At 39.1% G+C, this 12,492-nt stretch overlaps 1 protein-coding gene across 2 annotated transcripts in view; it reads right to left on the bottom strand.

Annotated features, from left to right (window-relative positions):
• The window catches only part of NEK5 (NIMA related kinase 5), a 56,817-nt gene that overhangs the window by 28,557 nt on the left and 15,768 nt on the right, over positions 1-12,492 (bottom strand). For both annotated transcript variants that reach the window (XM_034665102.1, XM_034665101.1), the window contains exons 4-12: positions 12,090-12,187; positions 9,813-9,896; positions 9,654-9,724; positions 8,512-8,598; positions 6,462-6,516; positions 4,594-4,794; positions 4,433-4,514; positions 2,637-2,764; positions 5-189 (exon numbers count right to left, since the gene is read on the bottom strand). In XM_034665102.1, the coding sequence (XP_034520993.1) occupies positions 5-189; positions 2,637-2,764; positions 4,433-4,514; positions 4,594-4,794; positions 6,462-6,516; positions 8,512-8,598; positions 9,654-9,724; positions 9,813-9,896; positions 12,090-12,187 (991 nt within the window). The remainder of the gene's footprint in view (positions 1-4; positions 190-2,636; positions 2,765-4,432; positions 4,515-4,593; positions 4,795-6,461; positions 6,517-8,511; positions 8,599-9,653; positions 9,725-9,812; positions 9,897-12,089; positions 12,188-12,492) is intronic.

Here is a 12,492-nt window from a genome sequence, read left to right as displayed (position 1 = left end):
TTACCATTGACTTGGTGATGGACCATGGCTTTCTTCCTGATTATAATTCTCCTCAATTCCAGAATCTTTTTGAGGAACACAGTGGTAACGTGGTTTGTGTGCTCTCTTTCTCAACATGTCAAGTTGGGCATAATAATAGTCATAATGTCCACGCATTGCAGCAAGTTTGGGTCTCTCTACCATTTTTATCTGAAGGATCAAAAAGAAAAGGAAAGATTTGGAAGAAACATAATTAAAATCCATAATAACTGACAGTTTGATAGTGACCACAGATAAAACAAGGCACTGAAAGTATATTTTTGTTGTTTTTGCTCTAGACTCTCTTTCAGAGCAAAATGATCTTAGAATCCCCAAATCCTAGAACTGGAAAATATTTTAGAAGTCTAAGTACTACTGTGGCACAGTAGTTTATAATTTTACTAAGGTGTGAAGAGGAATCCTGCATACTTCGTGGCTGGTCTACCAAAAATGCTTAGCTAGGGAGCGTGCCTACCCAACCCAAGCTCTGAAACTAAACTCAGTATTATTATTTTCTATTTTTATAAGCTTCTTTACATCTTGCTGTACTTTATGGGAGAATATATGTTATTGCACAAGTCACAAATTTGGGGATTTGTAACATTTTTAGGTGCTGATGAATTGACTAAATACAAAATGGCATCATGACTTGAAGGAGAGAAGATGCTGAACCATTCAGTCATTCTTCCCAAGTCAACAAAAGGAAAGTCATGTAACAGCTGTGATGGGAGTATTATCTATTGCCCCAAGCTATACCTCCTCGCACTTCTCAACCAGAACAGAATGACAGGAGGAGAACCAGAAACAGATGTTTGTCTCAGAGTTAAGTAAAGGCCACCGGGCTATGAGACAAGAATCTGACCAACTTAACAGATGAAAACCAGTCAAGACCTTTTTCCTAAATAGCAAACTAGGGCCAATTCAACATTAATCAGGACAAGTGCCTACTTAACAGATGATGACAAAAGAGAAAAAGAAGTTCAAGCCACTGGAAAGGCCTAGAACTGGTAGCTGGAAATATAAATAACCAAACAAATGGTTTAAACCGAAGTTTCCTCACTGTGAAGAAGTAACACACTACACTCTGTTCTTTTTAATGCCATGTGGTTCCTATATACGATAGTTGAACCATATCGAATTATAGATATTGGAACATTTTAATTTAAAAAATGGCACCTTCAGGGGCACCTGGGTGGCTCGGTCAGTTAAGCATCTGACTCTTGATTGCAGCTCAAGTTATGATCTCAGGGTCTTGAGATCAAGCCTCGCATTGGGCTCTGTGCTCAGCAGAGAATCTGCCGGAGAGCCTCTCTCCCTCTCCCTTCTCCCCTCCCCTTGCTCATGCTCACTCTCTAAAAAATAAATAAAATCTTTTTTAAAAAATGGCAACTTCATATAGTTTTATTTAAATATTAAAGTCAATGTATAAAATTTGGTGTGTTAGTCTAAACATAAATTATATATTTATTTAAAAAATATGTTAAAGTGTGATGTATATTTCTTAGTTTTGCGATTTTACCTGTATACAACCCCAAAGTACTATTTATTACTTGTTGAAAACTGGCTAGAAATAGAGAAAAGTATTGGAAGGAAATTAACAGCTTCTTTAGGATTTTCCCTAAAATCCCAAATGGTAATGAGAACATCAGAGGTGGTTCCTGTGGAGGCCCATTTATTCCATTGCATAAAACCTCAACTTGTTCTCCTAACTCAATCCATCCTTGAATCTTTTAGGTGTTTTTTTCTCCCCTACTAGTGTGCTACAAAGTATCCTAATTCACAACATAGCTTCAATTGTTTTTAAAGTTTATTTACTTATTTATTTTTGTAGTAATCTCTACATCCAACCTGCGGCTCAAACTCACGACCCCAAGATCAAGACTCCCATGCTCTTCCCACTGAGCCAGCCAGGTGCCCTGACTTTTACATTTCTTTAATGTAAGTTACACCACATTCTATCAAACGAAGGGCAATAATTTAACTAATAGTTTCAAAATCTATCTATACACCACCACCTTTTCTAAAATGTCTATATAGCAAGTAAACACTTAGTAAACATACCTCCAAAAAGTCCTCTAATTATACAAGCATAGACTTCTTTGAAAATACAATTCTTCAATTAAAAACACAATAGCCATTTTATCATTACATACCAGAAGCATTCCTCTAGCATGAAGTAAGAGCTTCAACGCTCTGCTGACGTGGATTCAGATAACCAATCCTAAAGAATCTCTAGGAAAAAATCATTGACGATATAATAAAAGATTCTCAATTACACATACCATGTTAGAATTAAGGGAATGAAAGGCATCATGTTTTCTGCTGCTATATGACTCACTTATTCTATATAGAAAAAAACCTTATTTCTTTAAAGAAATCAAAAGGTTTTGAGTTGTAAAAGGAAAACTGAAACTAGTACATGGAATACTTATAAGGAAATACAACTAGAAGTTGTCCAATGAAGTACCAATTTAATGCTCATTACAGAACGATTTTGCTCAAAAGCACAAAACTAGCGTTCTCCATAGTAACAAGCTCGTACCCTAGGAACACGTGCAAGTCGGTCTGTAGGACATGCTATCCGCTAACAAACCAGAGGAAGGGTTTGGTCCACTTACAGGCTTCTGAGCTCCAGCAGGTGGTCTCCATTCATTTCTATTTATCATCTCCTTCCTTTTAGTTGGCTCCAACATCCTTGATCTCGGTAGGCACTTTCCCTGGAATCTCACTTTCTGTATCGTAGAATCTTATTCAACCAAAAAAAACAACTTCAATTTCTTTAAAACACCCACACATAACATCGATGCTTGTGAGAGTGCAAACCTAAGGGACCTTTCATGACACAGGAAGTTCTCTAAATTTAGCCCACGATGTTTAGACCCAGTGAGAGAAGTGCCCGTGGAAAACTAGTCTGCGTTGTCTTTTAATGGAGAAAACCATTTTATCCAGGGTTCCTTCACATATTTCTAGTATATATAACATTACTTTTTAAAAAATTAGGGATTAACACTAACAGGACCAGGATCCATCGGATAATGGGATAAGAAATTACATGCCGCCATCATCGCTTGCGTTACACTGTTGTGTGGAATGTGTGAGCAGGCCTTTTTTTTTTTTTTCCCAAGAGAAAGAGAGCAGAAAGGAAGAGACAGAAGGAGAAGGAGAGAGAGAAAACCTTAAGCTCCCTGCTGAGTGCGGAGCCCCACCCAGGCCTTGATCTCAGATCTCAGGATCCAGGGTTGGACGCTTCACCACGTGCGCCAGCCAGGCGTCCCCATGAAGCGCATGAGCAGGCTTCTAACAGGCCTGTGTTTGCCACCATAAGGCTTTGTTCCTGTTTTCCTTTCCTTCCTCTGTTAGAAATGTGGACACTGCACCTTCTCTCACCCTCTACTTACCTCCTTTTGAAACTTCTCAATCTAGACCGATATATAACAACACCAAACCAAATGACACATGGCAGCGGGACTCTTCCACTCTTCTTCCCTTGTCAGCTTGCCTCAAGTCTAGTGTCTCTATCACAGTGGATAGATTTCCCTGCTGCCGGCTCCTTGGAGAGATGTTCTACTCCTCCTCGTCCTTCCAGGTCAAACATTTGGTTATGACTAAGTCCACGCTGCTCTTATTTCACAGTATCAATGGAATTAGTAATTTTGTCTTCTGTAATGTCTGTCTCCCTCATGCTCACACATGCATGGACCACTTCACCCGCTGATCCTGAAACCACCACTAAAACTGTTTCTCTATTGATCGTTACCGAAAAGTATCACCTGCTTTCCTCAGGGTCCTATAATAATGATCAGAGTCACCAGTTAGCTCCGATTTACTAACTCCAGCTCCAAGCAGCCCTTGCAAGAGAATTCTGAATCGCCAGTCTGTCCTCTCCGCAAAAAAATTACCTTCATCTCATCACCCCAGGTCTGTCGGTGAACCCTCTCTTACTCTCCCTATAAAAAGTTAAGTTAGGATTCTACCTGGTCAAGTGTCTCTTTATTAGTAAATTCACTGCTTCCTGAAGTTTCCTGACTAATGAGAAGAGAGGATATGAGTCACCCAGAGCAGGCATGAGCTAGATACACAGGCATACTCACCAGTCACCGTGTGACAAGATGATTTTTTTCCTGCTTACGCTGCTCATATAAATATATTTTTTAATGTAGGCTCCACATCCAACGTGAAGCCCAAGCGGGGCTTGAATCATGACCGGGATCAAGACCTGAGCTGAGATCATGAGTTGGATGCTTAACCGATTGAGCCACCCAGGCGCCCCAACCCTTCTCGTATTTTTTTAAACGTCCACGTTCGGTGTATTTGGTGGAATTTCTGTGCTAAAGTTGTCAGCCATGTATTAGAACTCACTGTGTGAGACACATGTAAGAAATGTTTTTTGATCACATGGTCAAATAGTTCTTACCTTGGACCCCCTTCCCTATAGGTTGAGAGGCCAGCGATCTTGCTTTATGTGTGAGGCTGTGACTGAAGTCCTCCTGAATGACCTAAGATGGAACACATGTGTCAAGGACCCGCTAACCTAAATCATTGTCAAAATCCCCATGGAAGCACCTCAAAGCTCACCTCAGGAGTCAAGTATTTGGCAATAAGATTCTCTAAAAAGGGCCTTTTCAAAATGGAATTAATAGATGGCCTATCTCGGGGAGATACTTCAAAGAGCTGAGATATCAAGGCCTGCAGGTCACGGGAGAACCTCGGGGATATCGGGGCAAAATGCGCTTGACAAATCTTCAGAACCAGCTGGTGTAAGTTGTTCCCCTCAAACTGAAAGGACAAGGAATAATGATACTAAATTAGAGAAAAAGTGAATACTAAGCTTATAAAGTAATATATTAAGAAACAAAACAATGTTTCCAGCAGATGTTCACCACAAGGGCCCCCACACAGGCAGACCTGCTGTAGAAATATACTCTCGCACTTGGGGGCAGGGGCCCTCTGCCTGTCACCCTCAGATTCCTGCACCCCAGGACCGAGGGTGGGGGCTGGTACTGACCACCCTTCCCTCGTCCAGCTGAAGAACGCTTGTGGAAGCAGCTCTTTTGCTTTTGCTCAAGCTGGACTTTTTAAAATAAAAAAGTGGAATTTGAATCTCAAAATAAAGCGAAACCAAAAAACAATGTTTTAAGCTTCAGTTAGAAGTACTATGGTCCACCCTAAGTTGTTTTCTTCAACTAATATTTCACGAGTAGATATTATAGGCAGTTACACAATGTGATGTCATGTTATATAAAACAAGGGTTTTTTTAGGTTTAATTTTTTCTTATCAAAATAATATTTATTCATTATAAAAAACTGGAAGGTAGAGGAAGCTACAAACAGGGCAGATACATATAATTTTGTCAGCCAGGGGTATATTTCTTTCTAGCCTTTTAAAATAATGTTTACTGGGGCGCCTGGCTGGCTCAGAGGTAGAACATGCGAAGCTTGATCTTGGGGTCGTGAGTTCAAGCCCCACATTGGGCATAGAGCTCACAACTTTAAAAAAGTAAAATAATGTTTACTCTACAGAGTTGAGGTCATAAAAATACGAAACTTTACAACTTGCTTTCTAAATTAACATAGCATAAACATTTCCTCAAAAATTTTTCATAAACCAGAAAATCTTCCATTATGTGAGGCCATCGGTTTACACACAAGCATAACGCTCACCGACACAGTGTGGCAGTGAAGATCAGGTTTGGTCAGGCATTTCCTAGCTTTCTGACCTTTGACAGTAATAATAACAACAGTAGTAATAAATAACAATAATAACAGCTGTGTAGAAAAGAGTTCACACAGCAAGTTTAAGACTGCTCTCCTTAGATATGCCTTCTTTCCATATTGGCGGTTGGCTGGCATCTGGGAACTCACATTTCTGGGGAGTTCCACCACTCCCTAAATGTTCAGAGTGGATCTCTTTGCCCACACTGATAGTGCAAACAATATGGTCGAAGCTGAACACCGGCTTTCTTCCTGGGGGTCTGGAAGCTTGGTACCTGCCAGGCACAGGGTGTCTACATGACCAGTCCCACATCAAAACCCTGAGCACTGGGTCTCTAAGGAGCTTCCCTGGTTGATAACATTTCACACATGCTGTCACTACTGGTTGCTGGAGAAATTAGCGTGACTCCTACATGACTTCATTGGGAGAGGGTCACAGAAGCTTGTGCCTGGTTTCCTGCAGACTTCACCCCATGCACCTTTTTCCTTTGCTGATTACATATTCACGCACAATTTATTTTTAATGAAAATATGCTACATATACTATTCTGTAACTTGGGTTTTTTACAAGTTGCGCATCTTTCCATGTCAATATATATGGATCGGTTGTTCATCTTAATAGCTTGTCCATGTAATTTTTAACAATCTAATAACTCCAAACATTAACCTTTTTCCTCTCAAAAGTTAATTTCACTTTTATAGTTTCAATAATTCAAGATTAACATACTTACAGGATGCTTGAGTGTGCAAAGCTCATATAAGACACAGCCAAGAGACCAAATATCCCTGGGGAAGATAAAAGTTCACATGCCAAGACATAGCCATAATTCTCAGTTAAAGCCTTTACCCTTACAGTGCCTTATTATTTGTGTATCTTTACAATTTTATAGGTTGACCAGTTTTTTACAAATGCTTTCAGGTACATTTTCAATTCTTAGTCCTACCGAATAAGAGGTCAAATCGAAACAATGCATAGTTTGTCAGAATCCTAGCAGAGAAAAGGTATACCAATCTTGCTACCATCTGAGGGCTCAGTTTTACCTCAGCTTCGTGTGCTCAGAGGAAATGTGTGAATGTATGGAATTTCAAGCAGTTTGGAGGAAGCTGGCAGGACTCAAATACGGATTTGTTTTGATTCAAAGGGTAAAATTTGGTTAATTTAGGAAGGTATTTTCTACTCAAGGCTACTGACAGAACCAACGTTCTACTAAGTGATGACACAGTTGGTATCTGGTACTCAATAAACTTGGAAATTGTGCTTGCAGTATGTGACTAGAGGCTTGCTCTTTAGTACTTAGTATTTATATGTGATTGGCTTAATAAGAAGTTAACTTATAGAAAAAGCATCATTAAATCTAAAAAAACAAGAAAAGATAATGAGAAGTGAAGAGTCAAAACAAGGATGCAGTAAAGTGAGGAAAATGGTGCCACTGTTTAGCAACACTTCTCTGAGTGTGTGCTGGGGGAGCAGAGAGAGACATACTGAAGGCTTGAGGAAATGAAGAGATCACAGAATAGGAAGGAAACAACTTCCAACTGCTTTCTAGTGTTTCTCTAAGAGTTTCTAGAAACTCACGGACCACTTGCCACTACCACACAAAATTTTATCTTCGCCGGGTCTTCCCTAGGCCCACTCCACCCGCCCCAGCCCCATCCCGTCCCGGAGCGCCCTCTGTAGCCAGCCAGGGTGGTCCAGCAGGGAACGCGGCCACCCCGGGCTGGGCGGAAACTTGTGCAAGTCCCCTCCCACCCTGCGCGTGGTGAGGGGAACAATGAACCAGGGACGGGTTTCCTGGTCTACAGGGGGCAGCCGCTACCCAGCTGATTATTGCTAAGATCTTCCAATTTATCAAAAGCACCAAATCAGCATATTTAAATGTTGACTCAAATTTTTTACAAAGCAGTACGAAACAACGCTGCTGACCCAGGGTGCTTCTCCGGACAGTCTGCCCTTCCCCCCAGGCTACACTAGCTATATTCCTGCCCAACCGGAGGCCAAACCCCTTCTTGGCATTATGGGCAATTCAAAAAAAGAAAAAAAAAAGCCTGTTTTTCTATTATGCAGAGAAATATTTACTATTCATTTTGGAAATCTCTACCATCTGGGCTCTGCCCTTCACTTATCTCTTGCAAAGTCAAACAGCCAAACATTCCTTGAGTATTTTCCAAAACAAATGGAAAATTAACTCCCAGAAGGAACCCAGTCTTCCTGCTAAACCAACTAGTTCATCTGGCAGCCAGCTCTGAAAAGTGATTTTTTTCCTGCTTCTCCTTTTATATTATTCCGGAGTGGTAGGCTCTGGTATCACATACATAAAACTAGTTGGGTTTTAAAGCTGGAAGATACCTTAACAATTGCCTACCCAACACTCTTTGTTACAGCTACGGAAACTGAGGCCCACAGAAGTCAACCAACTTGGTTGAGATGGTGACAGGGAGACTAGGGCTCCTAGCTCCTAATCCAGCACTCTCGCGGCCTTCTCTCTGACCCATCCACAACACTTTCCTGTGTTAGGCTACACAGTGTTCAGAAGGTACAGAAATCAGACACACATCACAGTGACTGCAATTTTCAATATTAGTCTTTTTATCACTGATATCTTCAAATGAAATGTCTTTCTTCTAAATACGTTCAAAAGCTTCAGGGGACACTGAAGTGGTTGGAGACAGTCACAGCAGTCCCCATTTCACATGTGAAGAAAATGAAATTATGAAAGTATCATGAGAAAGAGAGAATCCACCCACTTTACTAGACTTTCAAACCAATTGTCGGCAACTCACGTTTTATTGTTGTAGGGTTTATTCTGACAGATCTCTGGGGACAGGTAGTATGGTGTTCCAACACAAGTTCTAGCAAGTTCCATGGAACTAGCAAGTTATATTAGATAATAAAATAATATGGTTTGTTATTGGAGTAAGAAAAGGCTTAAGAAAACGGACATGCAAGAAAAAAGTACAAAAATGGATAACACAAAATTTGATGAACGTACATATTAAAATAAAGCCAATATAGTGCATATTAATAACAGAGTAACAAAATAAGTTGATTTTTAAACTTATAATTCACCTCCCCAAAATCTACACATAAAAAATATTTATGGCTAACGGCTTCACAAAGAAGTACAATTGTTACATTATAAAACTCTTAGATGTGGAAAGAGTTCCCCCTTTCCAAATACCAAAGTAATGCAGTCTCATGACTTAAAATTTGGAAAATATGAAAGTGAGTAAAGAAGAAAAATTACCCAGAATCTTATTACCCCAAAACAGCTATTATTAAAATTTGGATATATTTCCTTCTTGTCTTTTTTCCATGCATATTTTTCATCTAGGTGTGATCACAGAGTATTTAAAATTCAGAATTCCATTTTTGTCTTAATATAACAAAGTTTGTTCTCACATTATCAAGAAGTCTTCAAAATCATAAATGTGAGTGGCTATATAATATTCAGGTACCTGCTTGTGCCAAGCTTTATAAAATTTACCCATTTCCCAATTATTAGGCATTTAAATTACTCCAAATATCAAACTATTCCTTTAGAACAAATAGAACATTAAAAAAAATCTCTTGCTATTTATTACCACCAAACTGTCTTCCAAAAGAGTTGCATCAATATACTCCCCCAGAGCATGTTTCACTCATTTCTCACTGGCTTTATATGTATTCAGTCACATCTCATTTGATAAGCTTACATCGCACTATACAGCACTGCCACCATCTTTCTATTACACCAAGATTTATCTTGGAAATTTTAATCTTAGACAAAATATCATCTGAATGAATGATTTAATGCATTTATATAAATAGTTCTCTAAAATTATCTGGAAATCAAACTTTTAATATCTTCTTAATTCATGATACCTAAAAATACATATTTTGGCTGTTACGAACAAAAAGAAAAATGATTTTTAGAAGTACTTACTTGTTCAGAACTCTGGCTATACCAAAGTCCCCGAGCTTTGCAACCATTCCATTCTTGCTGAGGAAAATGTTCTATCAATGGAGAAAATGCTATGTGGTTGGAGATATTTCAAGAAAACAAAAGTTCAGTTCTGTCTTGATCTTCTCTCTGAGCTCTTACCTGTGCTTTTACGTCTCTGTGTAAGATCTTCCTGTCATGAATATATTTTAGTCCCAGAGAAATCTGTACAAACCAACTCAGAATCTATTGAGGGAACATAAAACAAAACCAGTCAGTAGTCTGGTGCTCATTGAAATGTCTTTGTGAAAATATGCAAGAAGAGGGAAATAACATATTTATGTGCATGTATCTATATGAATGAAACTACTAGATATACCATCTTATCACATGATTCTCTTTTATAGCTAAAAATTGAAGGTGCAGAAAGGCAGTCTAAATGTGCTGGTATCAAAGGGAACGCCACATACAGAAAAAGATAAAAGCAGGGGAGAGAGGGAGGCAGTTCATGATTTTTTTTTTTAACACTGGTTTGCTAACTACATCAGAATAGCAGATAAGCAGCATTTCCTGATAACCCTGGTGCCATTGGTGTTTCCTTTTCCATGGAAGGAGGGTGCGAAGGCGGAGAGGGAAAGAGGAAGAAGCAGAGAATCTGTGAGGTTATTAAAATTTTCAATGAAACACCATGTGTATATGATATAAAAACAGATATTTTATTTTTAAACTTTTTGGAACTTAATTTCATCTCTTAGTCATGATTTTATTTTATCTTCGCTGGCCACGAGCCTCTTTTTAAAAATGTGCTCTATGCCTATAAAGACTTCCTTAAATTATTCTAACATGTCATTGGTTCTTTGTCCGCCGGATTCCACAGAAAAAGGAAAACAAAAGCAAAAATAGCCATACTCCAGATGCTAAGATTCGATTGTAATTTTGATTCTTTTCCAACAAAGGGAAATGTAATTCAAAATTTTGTGGAGAAAAGAGTTTTCATTAAATGCGGCAAAATAACCCCTAGACAGGAAGAAAGGAGGGTTTCTACAAATACTGAATTTAATATATACTGTAAATGAGCATAGGAAGGATGGTTGATTAAATTTACAAAGTTTAGAGATACTGATTCTTGAATCATTTGTACATTCAAACTATTCCATTTTAGCTCAAGGAGGAAATGATAGAGGCGTGAGGTCCTTAAATAGTAAAACTGGACACAGAAACAAATGGCCAAAAGAAAGATGGTGGGCCATTCCCATGCACTGCTCGAGGCAGTGGCCTGCCCCCCCATCACATAGGCCCGATTCAGATTCCCTTCCACACACACATTCCTGCTGTCAGATCACAGCTCCCAAGAGGGTTCCAGAGGAAGCTCAGAGGATGAAAGAAAAATGTGTTTGTCTGAAGACAGAATGGGAATCGAGGTCATTACTCTTGGCCTTTCTCTCTTCTTCCTTCATAATCAATGAAACTAAATAGCCATTGCCATGAAGGGCCTCCATGCTCCTGAGCAAAGTGGGATAGCTATTTTAAAACAGCATACTAAGTGGTAAAAGGAAGAAGAGTGAAACTATAAATATGTCACATTTAAAATGGCTGAGGAGCACCCACATTCACATTTTTTTAGCCATGAAGAATGATCTCAAGGGCATCCTCCATGAGATTGTCCAAAAATACAACACTGTCTTTTCTCAAAGTTCTGTCTCAAAAAGAGATTCAATCTCAGTTCAATTGCCAACATGTTCTAGACTATATCTATCAACAATATTGATCTGCTATTTTATGGTTTGAATTTCTCTACCAGAAATCATATGTACCCCAATGTTCATAGCAGCATTGTCCACAATAGCTAAATCGTGGAAGGAGCCAAGATGCCCTTTAACAGATGACTGGATTAAGATGTGGTCCATATATACAATGGAATATTACTCAGCCATCAGAAAGAACAATTACCCAACATTTGCAGCAACATGGACGGCACTGGAGGAGATTATGCTAAGTGAAATAAGTCAAGCAGAGAAAGACAATTATCATATGGTTTCACTCATTTATGGGACATAAGAAATAGCAGGGAGATTGGTAGGAGAAGGAAGGGAAGAATGAGGCGGGGGTAAACAGAAGGGGGAATAAACCACGAGAGACTATGGACTCTGGGAAACAAACTGAGGGCTTCAGAGGGGAGGGGGTGGGGGACTGGGATAGGCCGGTGATGGGTACTAAGGAGGGCACGTATTGCATGGTGCACTGGGTGTTATATGCAAATAATGAATCATGGAACATTACATCAAAAACTAAGGATATACTGTATGGTGACTAACATAACATAATAAAAAATTATTAAAAAAAAGAAATCATGCTGTATATAAACATGGCCTAGTACTTATGGCATTATAAATTTAATTCCCCGATATACATTAAAAGGCAAATTGGAGGTGTTTTTACCTGATCTTCACTAAATAACACTCCCCGTTGTCTATGGATCCTTCTCATGAGATCCCCTCCGTCACAATACTCCATCACAATAAACAGCCTGTTGTTCTCTAGAAGAAAAGGCATCATTACCTTTTGTGTTCTCAAAGGTGGAGAATATACAGAAAAATGCGGTATACAATAGTTAAAAATGCTGGCTGTAGAATCATGACGGACTGGATTCCAGCCCACTTCACCACTTAACATTCTTAGCTCTGTGACTCTGGCAAGCTATTTAAATTTTTCTGCTCCTCATTATCTCATCTGTAAGGTGGAGATAATAATATAGAAACTCCTCTGAGGATTGTCGCAAAGGTTAAATGAGTTAATCCGTGTCAGATGCTCAGAACAATGCCTGCATGTAATGAGAGTTTCA

The sequence above is a fragment of the Ailuropoda melanoleuca genome, chromosome 7, assembly GCF_002007445.2.
Source record: "Ailuropoda melanoleuca isolate Jingjing chromosome 7, ASM200744v2, whole genome shotgun sequence".
Taxonomy (NCBI): Eukaryota; Metazoa; Chordata; class Mammalia; order Carnivora; family Ursidae; genus Ailuropoda; species Ailuropoda melanoleuca.
This window is presented reverse-complemented; position numbering and strand designations above follow the sequence as displayed.